Genomic DNA, 18,253 nt, shown 5'->3' on the forward strand with positions numbered 1-18,253 from the left:
TGGATTGCTAGTAGTGGACTTGGGTGTTTGACTTGCAATGGACACAGCAACTTATTGATCTTGGTCGTTCAGTTCGTTTCTATTTCATCTATTTATTTACACATTATTGATGCAACCTACGTTTATGAGGCAGGTGCAGCGGAGCCGTAAGGAGTGGGCTGAACACTCTCGATGTCGGCGTATCCGTACTTGCTTCCGGTCTTGTCGTCTGAGAAGCCTTGAGCCCAAGTACCCATGTCCTTCTTGAACGCCTCAAAGTTCTTCTCGTCACTCAGGTCAATAGGCTGGTGGTCCTTGCCCAATTGCCTGATTTGTGTGCCAGCCGCGACGTTGGTCATACCGAAGTCGTTGTCGTCGGTCAATTGGTCGATCGCAGCATGAACCTCGCCGTTGATGATCTGGCGAGGCAACTCGGGCTCCAAGCACACTGGGCGGGCAAGTCCGACACCATCGACAGTTTTCAATGCGTCCACCATGGCGGCAGCACTCTTCAAGCCACCAGTAATGTAGGTCTTGGTTTTGGAGAGCGAAGGTGTGATCTTCTCGGCGAATTCGAGGAAGAAGGCTTCTCGCTTCTTAGTTGACTCGCGCTGGTGACCGAAAGCAAGCTTCTCGTATGTACCACCAGACAGCTCGACGAAGTCGAAGCTGTTGTCCTCAAGCAACTTGCACAAAGTCGCAGCCTCCTCGGTGCCGAAACCCTTGTCTTGGAACTCAACAGAGTTCAACTTGATGCCAAGCACGAAGTTGGATGATGTGCGCTTGCGTACTTCCTGGCCGATCTCGGTGACGATGCGGGCACGGTTCTCGAGGGATCCGCCGTACTTGTCGGTGCGCTTGTTGGTTGTTGGGGAAAGGAACTGCGCAAGTAGGTAGCCGTGAGCACCGTGGAGTTGAATACCGTCGTATCCAGCCTTCTCTAGGTACTCGGCTGCGTGAGCGAAACCTTCGATGACGTTCTTGATGTCCTCGTCGGTTGCGGCGCGGGGCTTAGCAAAGGTCATGCCCATGACGTTGCCTTCCAACTGTACATCGGATGCGGAGATGGGATTCTTCTGGATGTTGTCGGCTACCTGACGACCAGGGTGGCTGACTTGTCCAACAATCAAAGAACCGTGCTTCTTCGACTGAGTTGCAAGTTCCTTGAACATCTCGAACCGCTCACCCTCGTACTTTGAGCCACGGGGAATGATGGGGTTGCCGGCAGCTTCTAGGTGGTCGTACTCGATCATGATGTTACCGGTCAGGATGACACCAAATTCACCCTCACCCCATCTTCGGTAAACGTTGACTAGGTTCTTGGACGGGACACCACGAGCTTCGAGGTTTTGGGGATCCCATGATGATAGACGCTCGGTCATAGCACCCTTGAGAAATCGGTTCTGAGCAGTCTTCTTGGAGAAAGCAAAGTCGAGAGGCTTGCCCAATGGCGCGGGGTCTACCTTCTCTGCTTCGTATCGTCGCGGTGCCATGTTTGCTGAAATTTGAATGGGTATCTAACAAAAAAGAGATGTCGTGAGTAAATGAAATCAAGGTTTGCAAGATGTGTGTTGGAGAATATGCTGAGATTGAATGCGCGATCAACAAAGGTCTATAAGTAATGTGTTAGTGCTTCAACTTTTTCGCATTTCTAAGCGGTTATATGGAATGGTTGCTAAACAATGACGACCACGGGCTCGTCCGGTAACGATCCATAATAACGTCATCGAGGTACGCTACAAGCTAGGCTCGGCAGCGATACCTCGGCAGATGTAGGCGAAACACAGGTCTAGATCGGCCTTTTATTGGGGTGCCTGGAGATCGAGTTAGGCTATTCGATGAATGAGCTGTTTGTGGGGTCAGGAAATGGCCCTGGGCAGCGCCGTGTGTTAACGTTAAGTGTTATTCCCGTGTCACAGATCCTTCAGGAACCTACAGTATCGGCCCGATAATGATGCGATTGTCACGTGTCTGCCAGCTACAACGACTTCCATCAAGATGCCTTATTCACAATTCGGACATCGGAGACACCTAGGCATATGTACCGGCTTCTGTGGTCGCCTCGAATGAACGCCAACGAAAGTCTAGACTGCTAGCATGCACTCGCAAAACAACACTCCAGCGCAAGACCCCGAGCTCTCAACACCAAACGACTAGCTATTGCGATGGCGTGTTGTATTGAATAGCGGTATCCATTGACCAGGCGGTCTAAACAGTCGCATAACAATCGCGCCGTGCAGCTCTGGCCTGAGTGCGCCACCTGCGTTGCATGACTTGTGGAGTCCTTGATCAGTAAAGCGCAACCTCAAGAATGTTCTAGCACTTTCGCACAACGAGTGGTGCAGAGATGGAACAACTGTTAGCTGCAAACGCGGGTGTAAGTTCTTTTCGCAGTTTGCTTGTCGGAAGTCACCGCATCAAAGCCAGGCTGTGGACGCCAAAGTAGAAGCAAAGAAACGTCTGTCGAAAGGGATCACTGGAAAGACTAGGGCGGATATGTAAATGAACGAATGACCATTCTATAGTAGTCCGGATAGCTAAGATACACGGTGGATGGCTAGGCTATGTTGGATAGCGTCGCCTCCGAGTCTCTTCCCTATCTGGAAACATGATACTCCCCTTCATTCTCGCTAGTAGAGACGCTTCTCCAGATCTAGAAGACCTCGACGGACAGTCCGTTGAAGCCAACGTCGACACAAGTGTTCTGCTGAGCTACAAAGGAGTTTCAGAGTCAGCCTATGTTTTGTATCGCTTTGGTAAATAGAGACTTACAGATCTCCTTGATAGCATCACCCTGGCAGTCGGTCGATCCAAAGACCCTTAGGGTGAGACCCTTGTTGCTGTCGTAGGCAACCCTGTTACCAGTGGTGAAACCCTTGCAGCCACTGTTTCCGTTTGCGCCGTAGTTCTTGTATTGTCCGGTCTCACAGTTCTAGATGAGAATATCAAGTCAGCAGAGGTTATGCGCAAAGAAGAGGAGCTATCGAGATTCTGAAAAAGACGCTTACGGTAACGGAGAAAGCGCTGACTGCCGGTGCGAGAGCGGCAGCAATGATCATGACGGAGGCAAGAGTGAACTGCATTTTGGAGTTCTGAGACATCGGATCAGCTACAGGCAAGAGCCAGAGGGGCTGGAGAGACATACTGATAAAGTGTCTGGAGTGGAAGTGGAAGTGGAGTGATGATGTGTTGGACGTTTGTAGGTTGTGTTGGGTGATGAGCATTCGAAGAGAGAAAAGGCTGATACTTATACATTTTGCAGGCCTGCCGTGTCATGCTGTATTGGTGTAATTTCGAGAATCAAGAGCGCAGCTGCTTCCACGACGCGAAGGCTTGCGATCAGCACTCCGACGTCTTCAGGCAAGCAGCAGCGGAGCCTCTCACCCAAAGTTGTTGCACTACGTTGAAGGAGGGTCAAGTACTCGGTGGCCTAAGGCGTCTTCCGTGCGGGAGGTCGCTGCCAGTATCGTAAGGCACCCAATGGTGGAGTTGAAGTGACAGTGGACCACGCGGATCAACAAGTCACTGCCGGAAAGAGGACAAAGAAAGTCATCCTGCTGCAGTTATCTTGGCCTTTAGCTATTGTAGAGTCTTTCTTCACGTTCAACATTTGCTGATCGCGTCCATGATGGTGTTCGCTTGATGGTAGATTCCACACCGAGGCGTCACAGACAGAACGCCTAATCTTGGAAGTCCCAGCAAGATGACGATAATGATAGCATCATATCCTTGTGTACGACATTGGGGCTGTAACTGCTCATCAGCGGCAATGTACTTGTGTCTCCTGTGCAACACTATAATCATTGAAGATGATTCTGTGGAAGAATGCTATGGACATATATTGAATTCAGCAGTCACTCCACCTTGTACAGATACCGGGTGTTTTTGTTACAGACCAAGCAACGGCAAATTTGATGCTGCGGACTGAATCGCAACAAGTAATGAAGGAATAGAGAGCTATCAATGGTTCCCGAGGTTGTACCGCACGGGTGGCGGCGCTAGCGGCGGGTAGTCGATCCTTAGCCCCAGCCTCGCGGCGGACTCTATACTGACGGTGTTCCACTTACTTGTGGAGGCTCTTGTACGTATGATTGCGATCGCCGACAACAAGGCCTCCAGGAACCAAAAAAGCTATGTCTCGTTGATAGAATTGACGGGGCTGCAGCGCTGTACCGCATACAGTCTTCGCGGAGCGAAATCGTTGGGAGAGAAGGATGTTAGGGGAAGGAGTGAGTTGGTAGCTTTCCGATGAGATTTGATCATCGGACGGCAACGACGAGTATGCATTCGCCTCTACGCGTCAGAAATCGAAGGAGTACCACGCGCTGGAGCCAGTGATATGACTCGAGCTGAGAGTTACTGGCCCCTCTCAGGCCACCTATGAAAGCATCGCTGGCGCAATCTATGCTCCCTCGCAACCACGATCCTATCTCCATGTGGCCCCAGCGGCCCCGCGAGGCGGTATCCGAGCATGTTCAGATCTAACAAAGATGGTTGTCGCTCTAACCCTTCCTTCTTCTGGGTGCCCAACCAATGTCGCGATTCTGTACGTTCTGTTTTTCGAGATCACCACTTCTGACATCGCAACAATGACGGAACACGCCGGTCGCTATTGAACACCCTGTGCTCCAGTAAATTATCGAGAAGAACAGAATCGTCATTCATTGGTTTTTAGGTTTCATAACAACGTAGGATCTAATCCTTCGACGGACCGCTGGCCTGACTCCGGGGGTAGACCCACACGGCCCGCCTGACCCACACGGAAGTTATGCTGATGGACGCGTATCTATCCACATACGCGCGTACTCCAAGACACTTGTTGTACACATCGGATTGGAAGTATCGTGTACCTTGCGACGGATGATGTCCTATCGAACAGTGCATCCTTGGCTCGGTGGTAGTTCGGTCTTGGTGCAAACACAAGGTCGCCGAAGTTACTGAACACCGTTCTGATCGTCGAAGAAGTGGAATTAGGCAAGCAAGGCCAGATTCAAGAGGGGGTGATGGGGTGTACAAGGTCCAAAGTCTGAGGCGGTGAGAGCTAGAACTTGGTTATGCAAGATAAGATGCAATCATTCATCGGGTACTTGCTGTCGAAAACCATCCCTGAGATGTTAAGCACCTGAGTTGTCTTTTCGAGATAATCGCTTCAATGGTGCTCTTCTGCACATTCTCTAGGCCTTGACAAACGGCCTGTCAACTCACGTCATCTTATCCACTGCATGTCCACCATGGGCCGACTTCGTTGCTCATCTCCATCCACGTACCTGTCGATGAGGTGGCGTAGCTCACGCAAGTAGTGCAAGGAGTTTGAAGTGTCGAATTTCGCTGGCTGTATCGCTTCTTCGTCGAAACTAGAGGGACTCACTGTGTTCTGTATTACACAGCACATAAGCAACCTGATCTGGTATACGCCGGCGGCTTCTGTGGTATACTAATCTTCTGGTGGTTCGCACTCCTTATCTACGAATGCCATTTCTTTTGACCAATGATAATTCTCGTGGGCTATCGTCTCTGTTTCCAATTGCCGCGTTGCGCAGCCGAAATCGCCTAGTCTGGCGATCGGATAGTTGAAGACATTCCCGAACTGAACCATGATCTTTGGCGTCCGGATAACCAATTTGTATGATCACAACTCTCTGGGCTTTTCGTGATCGTTTTGGTGCGGGTTTAAGGTCGTCCTGGCCAAACATTGTTAGGTGAGGTATGCCGTCTTCGACTTCTGCTATGATCTCATCGAATGGTTTAGTTGCAACATCCTTACGAATATTCATTGTTCTGGTAGTGATTACCTTTGATATCATATTGAAGAATACAGACGAAAAGGTGCATGATAAACGTTCTTCTTGATGATGAATGAAGAGAAATAGAACAAGAGGTCGTGAGTGATTAGACATCCTCCCAGCACGTAGTGTTATTATAGACCACTTTGACAACATGTACCAAAAGTCTACGGTGATCGAGCACAGGTCAAAATCGAACGCTAGAACGCTCACCATAACGACACTCGGCATTGTGTTACTGGTATTCATCTAAGTGAATGAACAACACACATCAGAGTACATAAACGGTGTTCAGAAGCATTTTGTATAAGATCTGGCAGCAGCACCGCGAAGATTCCATCTGCCTCGAACAAGCCCGTGTACCAAGTAGTCATCTACGTGAATACATTCGCTTTCTGATAAGACGCCTGGAAGGAATGTCTATAGACAGGAACGCCACAGATTGCGATGGCATCCAAGAGTGCGACCGAAAAGACATCGGCGCGGCGGCTCACGAAGACGAATCTTCAGCATTCTGCGAAACCATGCTAGGCCTTGCCGAATTCCACATCAAAGAAGACCCCTCGCTCGACCAACCCGATCAGCTTACTCTTCGTCACTTTCGGAAGATCTATAAGTTTCCAACGAACGATAATGATGATGAAGTCGCTAAATTCTTTGATCATGCAGACCTCATAGTTTCGGAGGGCGATCCTGCAGATGTTCCCGGTCTCGCAAATTTCATACGACTGGTTTTCAACAACAAACCACCAAAAACATGGGATGATCGTGAAAATGCTAAAAGGTGGCTACTACAGTTCCAGAACAAGGAATGTACTGGCGACAAGTTCGCTGTGGGACAAACCGTTGATGGTCGGTGGGTCATCACGTCTCAACTTACAGAAGTCAAGGGTTCGTGTAATCAGGGCATTCTCTTCGTCCTCGATAAACTGAATGGCGACAAATGTATTATGAAGCTCCTGACCTCAGAAGCCCTGGATCCCGGTCGTTCGAGTCGAGAGATTGGCATTCTACGCCGCCTATCTGTTACAAGGTAACAAGGAGTTGCTTCCTTTCGTGCAGGTCGCATGAGGGAAGACCATCGGGACAGCCACGATGGAAGGTCGCTGATCCATAGCGGGGCTAGGGTCACGTGACGTGCCATCACGCCAAGACGAAGCCATCAGTGATGGCAGGACATGTAAGTGAAGGCAACCATCAGAGGTGGGGACAACCATCAGTGATGGCAGGTCAAACCGATGATGGCAAGGACAGATTGCAATGGGTATATAGGATGGACGGATTTCATTATTACACTCGTTGTGGTCAACTCAAATAGTTCATCTCTCACACAGATTGTCAACTAGTTATTCTATCATAGAATTGGTATTGTTTATCCTTTGGTTACAACGATAACTCTTTTCCACCTGATCATTCCATACGATACCTCACGGACTACCGCTTTAGTCTACCTCGCCTTAGTACGGACCGAGCCTAGAGAAGTATAGCCTAACCCCGTGTAACACTATCCCATCCTAACATAATCTCTTTCTTCGACGCGCATCTACCATGCACAGTTACGGAGCGCCACGCTACACCCTACCTAGTAACGGAATACTGTGACAAGAAAACTCTATTAGATGCCATCACGCGCTGCAACCAAAACGAAGAGCTCATACCCGAAGATTTTGTATGGTAAGTCTTCGAATCCCTCGTTTCTGCAGTGAAATACTTCCACCATGGACCTGACAACGCTCTACCTAGTACATGGGATGCTGTTTCCCACCGTGACATAATTCCATCCAATATATTTTGTACTCTCGCCATACCAACCTCACCATACGAGTTCGATGGTTGTTCCAAGCAGTCACCATATGACTACCCAGTACGCATCAAACTCGCAGATTTCGGCTGCTCCATCACCGACAGCGAAATGGCAGCGCAACCCAAACCCTGGTGGAGTCTGCCGGCTATATCTGGTGATTATGAGCCTCCAGAAGGCGCTCTACCAACCGAAGCGGCTGACATGTACCAGATTGGATTAATCGTTTCGCTTATGTATTGTATGACGAACCGTCCCTATAAAGATATCTTCGCTGCGGGCTTCTTGTATCAAACTCGTCATCCAGGATTTGCTGAATACACATCCGAGTTGCGTACATATCTTGAGATGTGTCTCGATTCTGATGCTAGCCAGCGGCATAAATCAAAGTCTTTTCTTTCGAGGATCCAGAGTGCAAGGAGGCTGCTGAGCAAGACCGGCAAGTTCGATAACAAGGTAGAGCGTCGTTTTCCGACAAACGGGACAGGAAAGTAGAACGTTTCCCGACAGCTCGAAATGGGTAAAGGCAGGTTGACGAATCATGACTAGACTAGTTTCTCTTTCATCTTCATTCATCCACATGAATGTTCTACAAATTGCGTTCTCTTATGTATACTGTAGCTTTATTTCCGATTCGTGGGAATGATACCGCGACGAACGCGACTCGTTCTCGGTCTCTCCGAGAAGCATCAAAGAGATTACGTATCTTGACATTCGTGCATTACCAACGTCGTCGTCGTGAATCTAAAGCTGCTGCCCGCGTATCCCACGTTATTGAGGTGTGGTCAGCCTCGTTCTGCATTCAGTAGAAGAGTTGTAGATCGAATGCCGATCGGTCAGCCTTACCCGAGAGCACGAGGCTGCATGTCAAGTGCGGGTCGGTCGCTCCGAGCCAACATCACGATTGCTAATACCGATATATTAGAAATCGATAAAAACCTTGGCAAAGTGTCTAACTCGCGGTCTGAATACGGACCATGAGTCGAAACTGCATCAATGACCCCTGATGCCTTGTCGTGCGTATCGGACGACTGATATCGGTCAGGCAGTGCATGAAACCTAGAACAGTAAGCTACGTAGCATGCTACACAGGGTACCTGGCAAGATTATAGATGTTGTCCTACGTTCTAAGGAACTATATTTCTCGTCCCTAGCCTTGCGGCACGCGTGCTGTGGCATTGCAGATCCCATAGGCGTCATCGTGCAACTACTCGGAAGGCGGAAGCGTACTCATTTCAGTCTCGGGCACGACAAACATGGTCGGCGACGAGCCTCGTAGCCTAGAATCTGAGTAACGTGGCGGAAGGTATCGTAGGTGAGGCTGTGGTGTGGCTAGTGATGTGCGTCGGGCTATTGTATCTAGCCGTCGGGGATGTAGCTTTCTGAAGATGATTGCTACGTCGGATCCAGGTAGGCAGACGCGGTCACAAATCTATGTCCGAGGGCGTTAGTGGGTCCTATACCTAGGCTGATGGACTGATCTATTATTCCAAACACCGAGTACACATGGCTTCCTAATCCACATGTGACTACCCAGTTGGGTAATGTTCAGACCCCAAAATAACCCCAATCGGCTCTTCATCTGACTTGAATCTTGCCAAATAAGTCCTAGATAGGCAGATATCTTGCAGCTGACATATGTCCCAAAATACATCTGTACTACTGCAAGTCTGGCCAATGAGCGAGCTCAGCTGAACAGCAACGCGGAGATACCAAATCGGGTGAATGCGCTGACGTTATGGCTCAGTCAGCCCTACAAGCGCTTGTCGCGCTTGTTTGAAGGATGGCAGATCGGTATGGTTTGGGGTCCTATTTTTGGGGCTGTGTATAAGGAAAGCGAAGCTGCAGATATTCTTGCAGTCGTTTGTCGATCCAAGTTGATATGCTGCGAGGTGGGCGCGTAGAGCTTTCGGGTCGGTGATGTGTGTGCCTTCATGTGAAAGACGAACCTCGGCGATGTGTGCAATGCTGGTGGTGTGGATGCGTCGTATTGTATTGTGATAGCTACTGCCGGCGTCGTCCTTCAGCGTGCGTCGCATTCTCCGTTTTCGAGGAACGCACCAATCGCCTGGCTCCACAGTCGACAGCGATACTGCACCTACGCTGTACGATCGAATATGCCTGCCGGTTAGCCTTGTGTTCCTGTATCGCGTAATTTCCTAGTTTGACAAAGTGTCCATCGCCTGTTTCCATTGCGCTGGGTACCGATCGTAATCGGAGTCCATAGATAGCCTCAGGGGTTTTCGCTGTTGTGTTGCTGCAAATCCTTCTATCCAGTTTGTCGGGATGCCGTGATGCTGGCTCGCTCGTGGGCATCCTTCCGTCACAAAAAACGTGGCGCTTCTTCCGATGCCGAATTGACCGGGAAGCCGAACAAACGTGAGCGTCTATGCAAGTCGTATTGGCCAAGTCTTACTTCTTTTGCTCTGAACGGTATGGGAACGTGACGATAGGGCGTACCGGTATCTGGACAGTGCGCATTGAGGCGTTGTCAAGCTTCGAGGCGTATGTCGCCGTCCGAGTTTCGACATGGTTGCGAATGCCCATTGTCCCGTGCGTGCAAATAGTGAAGGTCGACATATTCGGAACAGCCAGTCACGATAAAGAGCAGGCGAGTGCGTCCCGCAGGTGCGGACTAGTAATGTGACCTCACAGTCCTAGTGCGTACAGCCCTCGTCTTCAGCCCACATACAACAGCAAGTGAACTCTGTTCCTGCATCTTCATGTACCTTCTGGGACAGGCTTCTGGCCAAGCTGGAGTATGACAACGGTAGCTAAGCCTATTTAAGGCATAGCGACTGCGCATTCTCGCAACAAGTGGGTCTTGGGGTGCATCGCAGCTGGACATTGTGCGCTAGATGTACCGGATTTCCGTCACGATCGGACTGCACGTCTCGCGACTGGTGCATGTGTGAAAGTTCCTAAACCAGGATCATTCCCAATGTCCGGGCACCAACGGTCGGGCATGGGTAGCAGAGTCCACCAGTTTGAAGCAGCGGGCATATGGGCGGGTAAGGCTCAAACGCTCCGCCATGCACTGTATCCCCCGGTGGTCTCGAAACAGCTCTCTCGGCCACTTAAGCAACCCTATTCGCTGCTTCAGACGACCCAAGGCCATGGGGCGGCCTCCCAAATCTGGAACGGCACGTTGCAACGTCGCCCAGAAGTAGTTCGCTCTTTTGCACATGGCTTGCGAGTACTCGTGTCGCACGCCCAGTATTGCCCTCGCCGAGTATCCATGGAAAACGGCCCCGACGAAGCGAGACGCAGCACAGCAATCGTCGATAGATGGTGACGCGATGGATGAGTAACTATCGGACGATGCGATAATTGACTCAAAACTGCAAGTCGCCCAAAAGCGCGAGCTACGGGAAAGGATGAATTGCCTCGCAAAGGTTAATGCGATTTCTTGGTGTCTGGACACTGCGCAGGTACGCTATCTGGTGTAGGGAAACATGCTTGTCGCGATGATGTTGTATGACTGTATCGTGCGTTACGAATAACCAACCAATGGCAAATCGTCCCGCGCTTGTCGAGAAAGTACGCTGGCGAGGGCTCCACACGTTCCGATCGTAACAGCGTGGGGTGTTGTTAGTGGTGAAGAGAAGACGTGTGGTCATGACGCATGGGAGGATACGTAGTGGTAGGCAGAAATGCTGCGTCGTCAACACCTCGTTCGTCCGGTCACTGTCCAGATGTCCACGAGGGACGGCATTTCTCTCTGCTTTGCAATCGGTATACCCATAGACTCACCAATGGGGGATGCTGTTGCACGATTCCGCACGATTCCATGTAATCAGCAACAAGGATGTCTATCAGCCGCGCACGCCCATCTTATCCACCCTAGCTCGTGCATTGCATTGCGGCTCCAGTTCCCACCCGTGGGCACAGGTCCACCCCCCTCACTGCCACGCATTCCCACGCACCCTAGCACCAACGCACCCACCCACAGACCCTGAAACTTATTCCTGTCTACCCAAGCAAAACGCTTCGCATGCTGCGCAGTCGTCCGGCGAGTAACAGGAAAATGATGACTAGATGCCTTGTTCGTGGCGTGCACCAGGGTGCGTCCGCCACCAGTTCCCGCCATTGTGGTTGGTGGTGTAGAGGAGAACAGGTAGGTGAACTGTGCGGTATAAAGACGGTTTGGATGCCTGGACCATTGGAAAGCAGGCAAGAACAGTCGGATCAACTCAGTCACAACACCCGAACGCCCTTTTCCTCTTACCTTTCCTAGTCTGCTTTCTTGCATTTTCTGGTGTCTTTGTCGGCCTCTTGTTTCATATAAGTCGAGTCGCTTCTTCCCTTTGAGTCAAAGTTTCAGTCATCCAGCATCCATTCTCACCTGCTCCTTCCGTCTTCTACCATTATCCCATTGTTTCATCAGCGACTTCCTTGTATATCCTCTACGCACATTGTCTTGGTCGTCATCAGTATTGTTTCATTCTGAGACTACACACCCTCAACTACACAACATTCAAGACACTACCCCAATGGGTCGCGGTGGATACAACTAAGATCCGAGCATTTGTACCAACGTCAAAGACCAAGCACAACTTTGAAAGACCCCACAAGTCAACAAACAACAAAGCCGAACAAACAGACTACACAAGAACAATGTCACCACCAACTCCTCAGGAAGAATCTTCCAACATGGGCCGCGGAGGCTACAACTAAGCTCAGCGGCTGCTCCCGCAATCCGAAACATCTATCAGCATCATGGCGGCGTGGTTCAGTATGACTACGCCTCACGCCATCCCGCCTCGCTACTACCCACAACCCGCCGCACAAACACTTCGCAAGCGACGTCTTGAACGATGGCGGCCATTGTCTATTTCCTAGGGTTCGGTCATATCTTTCTTCTCTTGTCTCCATACTTCCTTCGTCACTGTACCATCACTTCTCCTTTCCTGTCTTGTACCACCATCTTTTCTTTCTTGTTTTCTTTGCCAGCCTCTTCTTCTTTATCTTCCTATCTTCACTCGGCATCAGCAAGCGACGGAGTTTTTTGACATATGAATACGAATTACGGAATCATGGAAATATGTATGTTATACGGCATTCTGAGGCGTTGGATAAGTTGAGATAAGCTCTTCATTGAGCGACTGGGTAACGGAATTGGTAACACAACAGGGTATCGAATCTAGAGACGGAGTCATTTGGTGTTTAGGCGTAGTAGATTTCACGTTTTTTTTGCTCTTCTTTTCAACCAAGATCATTATCTCTCGACTCTAGATCAGGTGTTTTGTGGAGTTTTGGGTGTCTTCAAGAGACCAGCTGGTCTGGTTGTAGAATGAATGACTGCTGCTCTTTCCACGATAGAGTTTTGACGTCCAGGCGATATCCCTTGCCACGCAGTACAATAGATCATCGTAATGGCAGTAGATTTTACAGATGGCCACTGGTATCGGAGAACGTGTTCCCTACTTGCCGACACAGAATCTACAGGAAGTTTGATGTTAGCCAGATATTCGTCACGTGTTCTTTGCAACCGCAGCTCCACGTAAGCCGGCAGGCACCATGGGGAAAGTTACGCCCCGTGCAACAATCGATACTGCACAGACGCGCCCGTACTATAAGCGTTGTGGCTTTCCCCAGCAAAGCCCGCTTAGCCCCCTTTCGGAGGCTGCCGTCTGACCTGGATGGGGCCAAAGTACAGAACGCCTTACGAGGGCTTCCAGAACATGACACAACACGAGGATACGCGAGAAATTGGATTGGGTAACTTACTTTTCGAAAACGACCCCCAATACTTCTTCAACGTCGCCGCTATCACCCCGGCCAGTGATGCGGGCCAAAGCGTCGGCGGCAGAGCGAAGGCACTCTGCGGCGACTACAATGTCGACCTCGTCGGCCTCGCCTGATTTGTCTTCACCGGATCTGGTTGAATCTGCCGAGGGGTCGGCAACGGTCGTGATGAAGGCGGAGAGGTGGCTGAGACATTCGGAGAGAAGAAGACGTTGACGCTCAGTCGCGCCTAATGACTCTTGCCAGATGCTTGGGTCAGGGTCTGAGTCGGGAACCAACGCGGCTGTCATAAATTTGAAGGTGTCCTGCAAAGTGGTAAGGAATGTTGAAATGTTGTCGCTCTTCCATGTGTCTGAAGGTGTCATGGGTGACCTGCAGGAAATGAAGCATAGACGGTCGTTGGGAAGACACAGTGTAGAACGGATCTTCTCCTCCCATGCCGTCCGCGAGAGTTGGAATGTGTGGAGTTGATCGCATTTGTTGAGAGCAACAATGACTTGGATGCCGATGTCAACACACTGCTTTGCCGTCTCCATAACCTCGGGATCCATCTCGGCTGTGGCGTCTTGGACGACGATCAGAACGTCTGACTCCAGCGCTCGTTGCTTCGCGCGCCTGATGCCTTCTTGTTCCACAGGCCCAACGATATCCGCACCTGCGACACCAGGCCGACGTAAACCGGCCATGTCTCCAATCTTGACAAGCCATCCGCCAAGATCTAGCCCTATCTCAACCACATCCCGTGTTGTTCCGGCTTCTTGTGAAACGATAGCGGCATCCCTTCCAACAATACGGTTCAACAAGCTGCTCTTGCCTGCGTTGGGCGCCCCAAGGAGCGCAACACTGATACCATTGCGCAACAATTCTCCACGAACAGCGTTCGCAATGTGCAGCTCCATCTGCACCTGCAGGGCGCGGACTTGAGCTGCGACATTGGCGCATAGGACAGCGGGTGATTCGTCAAAGTGCTGATCTTCCGAGAAGTCAATCAAGGCCTCCAGCTCACCTCGTGCCTGCAGCAGCAACATGCGCCAATGCTCATATCGTAGGGCTAGCGAAGAGTTGGTACCCCTTACAGAGATAGTGCGCTGCTGTTCCGTCGAAGCCGACAGTGTTTCTCCCAGCGACTCAATCTGGGGAAGGTCCATCCGGTTGTTGGCGAAGGCGCGTCTAGTGAACTCTCCAGGCTCTGCGTACCGAATTTGCTTGCGCATCGACTCGAGACCTTCCGATGCCTTTGCGCATTCTGGTATGGCTGCCAAGACTGCGCGTACAATGGCTGGACCTCCATGTACGTGCAGTTCAAGGACATCTTCTCCAGTCACTGTGTTGGGTGCGGGGAAGTAGAGTACCAGAGCACCGGAGTCTAGTATCGTTGTAGGTGAAGGAGGTAAGCCAGGCGCATACAACTTGCGCAAGGTCGCGTATCGAGGCTTTGGGAAGGACGTGGAGGGACATAGTCCTTTATATATCTAAAAGGCGTTAGCATTGCGATAGTGTGTGGAGACGCGAGTCGGACTTGTCTACATGCTGACCCTGAAACGCGAATTACAGCTATGGCTGCGCGTCCATTGGCAGTAGATAGGGCATAGATGGTTGGTTCCTCATGGCTGGTATGGTATAGGCGCTCCTTGGGAGCTTTCAAGATGCGCTGAACAGCATGGTGGGGTCCACATTGCGGCCATGTGGTTCGCGTACGACAGGAGACCGGCAGCTTGAGTGCTCTCAATTGACTAAGAGCATTGCGACGAAGGGATGAGACAATGGCTCTCATTCCGCAAGCTGAGGTTCTACATCATGGTTGTGTTGGAATTAAGGATGCCGTGATAGCTCCGCTGCACCTCCGCAGTGGCCCGTGCACACGCTAAGATAATAATTTCTTGAGATCGTCGCCTGTCTACCTTCTCACGACAACACCTGTTCCTTTCGCGCAACAGCGAAAACCTCACTCCCCTCAAAAGTCCTTTTGCTGTTTTCGCCCCTAGTCACAGGACTACCGCCGCCAAGCATCTCACTTGTTTTGCAGCGAGGCTGAAAGAATTCTTACGCCGCCATGGCTTCAGATGACCTTGTATGGTCCGTCATTGGAACTGACTTTTGCAGCTTCAGTTAGTATTCCCACATACCAGCATGTATACGTCAATCAACGCTAACCTTTTGCACTCAGAACTCAAGACCACAAAGGACCAGACGTTCTGCAGGAATGAACACAACGTATCGGGTTACTGCTCCAAGCAGTCGTGCCCTCTCGCCAACTCACGGTATGCCACGATTCGCTCAGATCCTGCGACCGGAGATCTATACCTGTATATCAAAGCGATCGAACGCGCCCATCTTCCGTCGCAATGGTGGGAAAAGATAAAGCTACCCAAGAACTACGGCCAAGCCCTCGAGCTTGTCGACCAACATCTTGCATATTTCCCCAAGTTCCTCAAGCACAAGAACAAGCAGCGCTTGACACGTCTGACCCAGGTCAACATAAGAATAAGGAAGTTGGCCAAGGAAGAAGAGCGCCTAGGAGAACGCCTGGTTCCTAGACTGGCGCCCAAGGTTCGCCGACGAGAGGAAGGTCGAGAGCGAAAGGCTCTTGCAGCTGCCAAGGTTGAGCGCGCCATTGAGCGAGTCCTCATTGACCGTCTGCGCAGTGGCGCATATGGTGATCGACCGTAAGTTTACACCCGTTCTTCCCCCACAGCTGCCATGATTATTTTTGCTTTTTAACCCTGAGTCCTACGATGAGGACTAAAAACAACAACAACACTCTAATTTTTTAATGAGCACAGTCACAACACCAAGACTTAACTCACTTATTATATGAGATCGAGGCTAACTCGAACGCAGGATCAACGTGGAACCGAACGTCTGGAAGCGTGTTATGAACGGTCTACAAAAAGAAGGCCAGCTCAAGGGCGACGAGGACCTGGATGAGGGTATCGAAGACGAAGAGGAAGAGAATGAATACGAGATGGAGAACGGTGTCGGTGAAGTCGAATATGTGAGCGACATAGAAGGCGAATCCGACGACGACTTGGAGGACTTCGAAGACTGGATAGGTGGCCAGAGTCCAGACGAAGGCTCAGGTGACGAAGACGATGAAAGTGGTAGCGAAGAAGACGAGGACGAAGAGGCATCTGAAGACGAAGACACAGAGGCTCTTAAGAAGACGCTGGCGAACCTCAAGCGTAAGCGTCCTGCTGGCCCGCCTCCAAAGCCCAAGAAGAAGCCATCAAAGGATTCAAAGGGCCCGAGACGCGAGATCGAGTACGAGATGGAGAGAGAGCCTGCTGCGAGAGAAGCTATGCGCGTATAATACCTTTAGTATGGTTACACTATTGGCGTTCATCGATGGGATGTGGAGTTCACGTTCCAATGCCTCAGGAAAAGCGTTTCGTCTTCGCGCCAGAGGCGCACGTTCTAGCGATTCTCGGTCTGATACCATTTCTTCATACAATGCTTCGATGCTTCATGTAGAATCACTTCGGAGGCTCGTGAGACCACGGCGCAACAATCACAATGTTGCCTGTTTTCACGATGACCCACAAAGTGAAATTGAATACTACGATATTCAAGAAGAACTTCTTTCTCTGTCTCTGCACGTGCAGGTCTCTAATCAACTGACATATCAACCGACATGAACATTACGATACCGACTCAATCCGATCTTTTGGCGGTTGATGTGCTAGACGTGGATGCGGTCAGTGAAGCTGAATCTGTACAGAACGCTTGGGGTAATGATCATGCATCTTCTGCTTCACAGTCCAATCCTTCTATTGAGCTAGAGGCATCTGTAAATCCGTTGGACGAACCTTCTACTACATCAGACGCTAATCAGACCGAGACTGCAAAGCCAGACGACGAAGAATATGGTGAGTTTGTAGAAGCGTCCACTGACCCTCTCAAGCGACCAATCTATGATACAACGGAGCAAGATGACGAAACCCTGGGACTTTTAGGCAACAGGTATAGGCCTGTGTGGGAGGTCGAGTGTTACGTCGGTATGGGCATGGTCGAGCCAGTGACCGCTAGTATTGGCATGGCCACTAGAAGGGTCAAACAGATGGCTCGTTGGAAGCGAAATGATACTAGGGCAAACACGATCGTAGCTGAATGGAAGAGAAAGCGAGTACAGATGATTGGACGTGGAACGATCTCTACTGCGGCCGCTGCTGCTGCTGCTCCATCTTCTGCCGGAGATGATTCGGCGCAGCTTGCCACTATTCCTGTCAGAGCTGTATCCAACCAGTATCTACAGACGCCCAAGGCAACGACTTCAACCTCCGACCTGAACGGGATGATCAGACCGGTTCGTTTTGCAGGGTCGGCGGTTGACGAGATGGTGGAGACCGAGCGTACGGCCTGGGAACCTTAGGTGTCAAGGCGTTGCCCGGGCAGTTTTCCTGGTGGAATTGCTAGTCACAACATAAAGAAAAATGGTTTGGCATGACTCTGCGTCGCTGTTTCGTCGCTTTTATATTGAACAGGTTTTGGGCGTGTATCGTGAAGTAGAGAACTGCTTGCATCATCGCCCCAGTCTGGTGCATGTGAAAGAGACACCCACTATAACGTTAGCGGCATTTGATAGAAAATATCGCGGCATTTGAAACAGAATCGCGATGTCACATGGTTGCTTGCGGTTAGTGTTACTCCATGTGCGTGTTAGGAAGGTATTGGAAGGATCTCATATGCAATCCAGCGCAGCTTCAATCACGCGTTCTCCACAAAGAAGCCTCCCTCCAAGCCATCGGCTCCACAGTCTTGTTCCGATCCGAGAAAACTTGGTCTTGTCGCGTGGCTGGCGCACCCTGTCCCTGATGATCAATAATCCCGCAGGCTGTTTCAACCTGTGAGCGGCAAACCTACCTCAACACCACCAGGTACCTGGGTATAAGGGCTTCCCGCTGCTTCGACACGAGGTTCTTTAGGCAGTTGTCACTACGAGGGC

The 18,253-nt window shown here is 50.6% G+C and overlaps 6 protein-coding genes across 6 annotated transcripts; 3 read left to right on the top strand and 3 right to left on the bottom strand.

Annotated features, from left to right (window-relative positions):
• Positions 1 to 122: 122 nt before the first annotated feature.
• On the bottom strand, positions 123 to 1,472 carry J4E82_002965 (uncharacterized protein; the record flags this gene model as incomplete). Its single annotated transcript, XM_051729258.1, has 1 exon — positions 123 to 1,472. The coding sequence occupies one exon, from the start codon at positions 1,470 to 1,472 to the stop codon at positions 123 to 125; it is 1,350 nt and encodes a 449-aa protein (XP_051590973.1).
• A 1,160-nt stretch (positions 1,473 to 2,632) lies between these two features.
• On the bottom strand, positions 2,633 to 3,122 carry J4E82_002966 (uncharacterized protein; the record flags this gene model as incomplete). Its single annotated transcript, XM_051729259.1, has 3 exons — positions 2,633 to 2,691; positions 2,752 to 2,911; positions 2,988 to 3,122. 3 exons carry the CDS (start codon positions 3,120 to 3,122, stop codon positions 2,633 to 2,635), a joined length of 354 nt encoding a protein of 117 aa, XP_051590974.1.
• A 3,164-nt stretch (positions 3,123 to 6,286) lies between these two features.
• Positions 6,287 to 6,799, top strand: J4E82_002967 (uncharacterized protein; the record flags this gene model as incomplete). The annotated part of the gene is made up of 1 exon (XM_051729260.1): positions 6,287 to 6,799. The coding sequence occupies one exon, from the start codon at positions 6,287 to 6,289 to the stop codon at positions 6,797 to 6,799; it is 513 nt and encodes a 170-aa protein (XP_051590975.1).
• Positions 6,800 to 13,289: 6,490 nt separating this feature from the next.
• J4E82_002968 (uncharacterized protein) lies at positions 13,290 to 15,085 on the bottom strand (the record flags this gene model as incomplete). Its single annotated transcript, XM_051729261.1, has 2 exons — positions 13,290 to 14,783; positions 14,831 to 15,085. 2 exons carry the CDS (start codon positions 15,083 to 15,085, stop codon positions 13,290 to 13,292), a joined length of 1,749 nt encoding a protein of 582 aa, XP_051590976.1.
• A 279-nt stretch (positions 15,086 to 15,364) lies between these two features.
• On the top strand, positions 15,365 to 16,621 carry J4E82_002969 (uncharacterized protein; the record flags this gene model as incomplete). The annotated part of the gene is made up of 3 exons (XM_051729262.1): positions 15,365 to 15,419; positions 15,479 to 15,977; positions 16,153 to 16,621. 3 exons carry the CDS (start codon positions 15,365 to 15,367, stop codon positions 16,619 to 16,621), a joined length of 1,023 nt encoding a protein of 340 aa, XP_051590977.1.
• Positions 16,622 to 16,942: 321 nt separating this feature from the next.
• Positions 16,943 to 17,680, top strand: J4E82_002970 (uncharacterized protein; the record flags this gene model as incomplete). The annotated part of the gene is made up of 1 exon (XM_051729263.1): positions 16,943 to 17,680. One exon carries the CDS (start codon positions 16,943 to 16,945, stop codon positions 17,678 to 17,680), a length of 738 nt encoding a protein of 245 aa, XP_051590978.1.
• Between the last annotated feature and the right edge of the window lie 573 nt (positions 17,681 to 18,253).

Source organism: Alternaria postmessia (assembly GCF_024291825.1).
Source record: "Alternaria postmessia strain BMP 2775 chromosome Unknown scaffold_12, whole genome shotgun sequence".
Lineage (NCBI taxonomy): Eukaryota > Fungi > Ascomycota > Dothideomycetes > Pleosporales > Pleosporaceae > Alternaria > Alternaria postmessia.